This window comes from Pteropus medius, unplaced genomic scaffold, assembly GCF_902729225.1.
Source record: "Pteropus medius unplaced genomic scaffold, Ma_sr-lr_union100, whole genome shotgun sequence".
NCBI classification, from domain to species: Eukaryota; Metazoa; Chordata; class Mammalia; order Chiroptera; family Pteropodidae; genus Pteropus; species Pteropus medius.
The window spans coordinates 4,512,793-4,515,401 of NW_024349803.1; the positions used below are offsets into that span (position 1 = coordinate 4,512,793).

Here is a 2,609-nt window from a genome sequence, read left to right on the forward strand (position 1 = left end):
GAAACAAGAATATTTTTCTATGATATAAAATGTGCCCAAGGAAATCTGTTCTTCCTAGAAGGCAGAGGTTACACACCTGGGAAAATAAATGTCTGATTTAAAATTTAAGGCATCTAAGATTTTGCTCTGTTGTAACTTGCTGATTTTCAATGCTACTTTTTATTTTCCAGGAACATAATGTTTTTCTTTTAATAGATATCTTAACTTCTTGGGCAAGTGTCAGGGTGCAGTAAATCATAAATAAGCTGGATTTGCTTAGGCCTTTGAAAGCTGGCCAGGTTTGGGATTAGGCAAGGGATTGAGAGAGTTTGAAAAAAGAGAGAAATAAGTATAATAAGCAAACAAGGAGTTCTCAGTGTTAGAAAGATATATTCATTTATTTATTCATTTATTCACTCATTCATTCACTTATATATTGTCTGGTATCTGCCATATGTTAAGTACTGTGCAAAGTAATAGCTATAACAGGATTGTACCTTTCACATGTGTTATGTGACACCTTACAACAAACTTGTGATGTAGATTTCTTTTAAAAAAAAATATTGCTTTTATGGTTGAGGAAACCGAGTCTCAGAGAGGTTAAGTTACTTGCTCAAGGTTACACAGCCAGCTGGTGGTGAGGCTATGATTCATTTTTAGGTCTATGACACCTAATCATCATTCCTTTCCTGTCATGCTTATGCAGGAAATTCAGCTATCTCTTCATTTGTTTTGTGGCAGGTCCTTGTCTTATGGACCCACTGGAAGGCGACTGCCAGGATTACATCCTGAAATGGTACTATAACAAGGAGGAGCGGGTTTGCCAGCAGTTCTGGTATGGCACCTGTGGGGACGACACCAACTGGTTTGAAACCAAGGAAGAATGTGAGGTTCGGTGTGTCCCAGCACCCCTGTAGAGTCAGGCAGAGCCTTATTACTGCTGCTTCTGCTTTAATAGCTGATGAAAATGAGGTTACCTTTCCTGAGACACTGCCACACAGCTCATAAGTGATGAAGCCCACTCTACAATCTCAGAGGTTAGATACCTAACCCCTGAATATTTTCCTGCCAGTGAGGGCTTGGGGCCAAATGATTTGTGATTTGAGAAAGACTGCATTCTAATAGTTAAAAAAGTAACCAAAACTTTCCTGAAAGTTACTTAAAGGATTTAGAACTGAATGAAAAAGAAACTTGAACTTGACCTATAACATTACTTTAATTTTTTTTTTTTTTTTTTTTTGGCTATGTAGCAAAAGAAAAAGCCAGTGAATAAAACCTAATTTAGAAGTGAGTTGAAACTTGATTTCTTTCTTTACCACGAGAACTTGGAAGTAGTAGTCAAAGCAGGGGTCTGGAAAAAGGGACATTTAAAGTGAAATTTCATTCTTACCACCTGTTGTGAAAATAAAGTCATTTTCAGTGAAATCATTTGATGTGAGACTGTGTGCGATACCTGCTCACTGCAATTTATGCTATAGTTTGTGACATAGCAGTTGATGGGGGGAAAACAGCAGTGACTTTGCCATGGGATGATCCTTTGTCATCAATTACAGTGACTCTTGCCCTTTAAAACGTAGTGACTCAATAATTAAGGCTGAAGCAGTCAATGCAAATATCCAGGTTTACCCCGGATGAGAAATTTTGCAATACAATATGAGTATTGAGGATGATTGTGATTTTGTGAGACATTCTGGCTCACAGCTTGATTCTCTAGGCCTCTGAACTTGGGCCCAGGTTCAGGGAAGAAATGGGCACTGAATGGACTTCTGGAGCTGCTGGGTACTGAGAGTACCTGGCACAGGGGCTGTGGAGGATCACGTGTTAGTCTTCTTAGGCTGCTATAAAAAATGCCACAGTCTGGGGGGCTTAAACAACAGAAATTTATTTCTCACAGTTCTGGAGGCTGGAAGTCCAAGATCAAGGAGCTGGTTTCTTTTGTTCCTGGTGAGAGCTTTTTTCTGGCTTGCAGGCAGCTGTCTTCTTGTTGTCTTCAAATAGTTTTTCTTTTGGGGAGAGAGAGAAAAAGAGAGGGAGGGAGAGGGAAAGAGGGGACAGGAGAGAGTGAGCGACAGCAAGAGCGAAAGAAGAGGGGAGAGGGGAGGGGGAAAGAAGAAAGAGAGGATTATCTGGTGTCTCTTTTTATCAGGACACTAATCCTAAGGTTTAGGGCCCCATCCTCATGGTCTTATTTAACCTCAATAACCTCCTGAAGGCCATATCTCCAAATTCAGTCATATTTGGGGTTAGGACTTCCACATATGAACTTGGGAGACACAAACATTCAGTCTATAACAGATCACAAGCATCTGATGATTGCCCCCAGGGGCCCAGAGCAGAGCTTGCTCTCTGGCAAGTTCCTGTTTGATAATGAAAGTTGTGATTTCTAGGATCTCTTTTATTCCTCCTTTCAAGCCCAGCAACACTGCAGCTTTATATAAAATCATAGAAACATTAAAATTTTATTCTATTTTATGACAATTATTTTTGTCTGACCACAAAAAGATAACTATGTGTTCATGGTAGCAAATTGCACATGGAAGAAATAAAGGTCAGCTACAATTGTTTCTCCTCAAAGTAACCATTTTGCTATAATCCAGGTTTTTTTTCTAATGCCTGGAATACTATTTTTT

The 2,609-nt window shown here is 39.4% G+C and overlaps 1 protein-coding gene across 3 annotated transcripts in view; it reads left to right on the forward strand.

Moving 5' to 3' along the window:
• LOC120582065 (collagen alpha-4(VI) chain-like) overlaps positions 1-1,175 on the forward strand; it is a 103,509-nt gene extending 102,334 nt beyond the window's left edge. For all 3 annotated transcript variants that reach the window (XM_039837101.1, XM_039837103.1, XM_039837102.1), the window contains one exon: positions 721-1,175. In XM_039837101.1, the coding sequence (XP_039693035.1) occupies positions 721-896 (176 nt within the window). In that variant the 3' untranslated portion in view covers positions 897-1,175. The remainder of the gene's footprint in view (positions 1-720) is intronic.
• Positions 1,176-2,609: the final 1,434 nt, after the last annotated feature.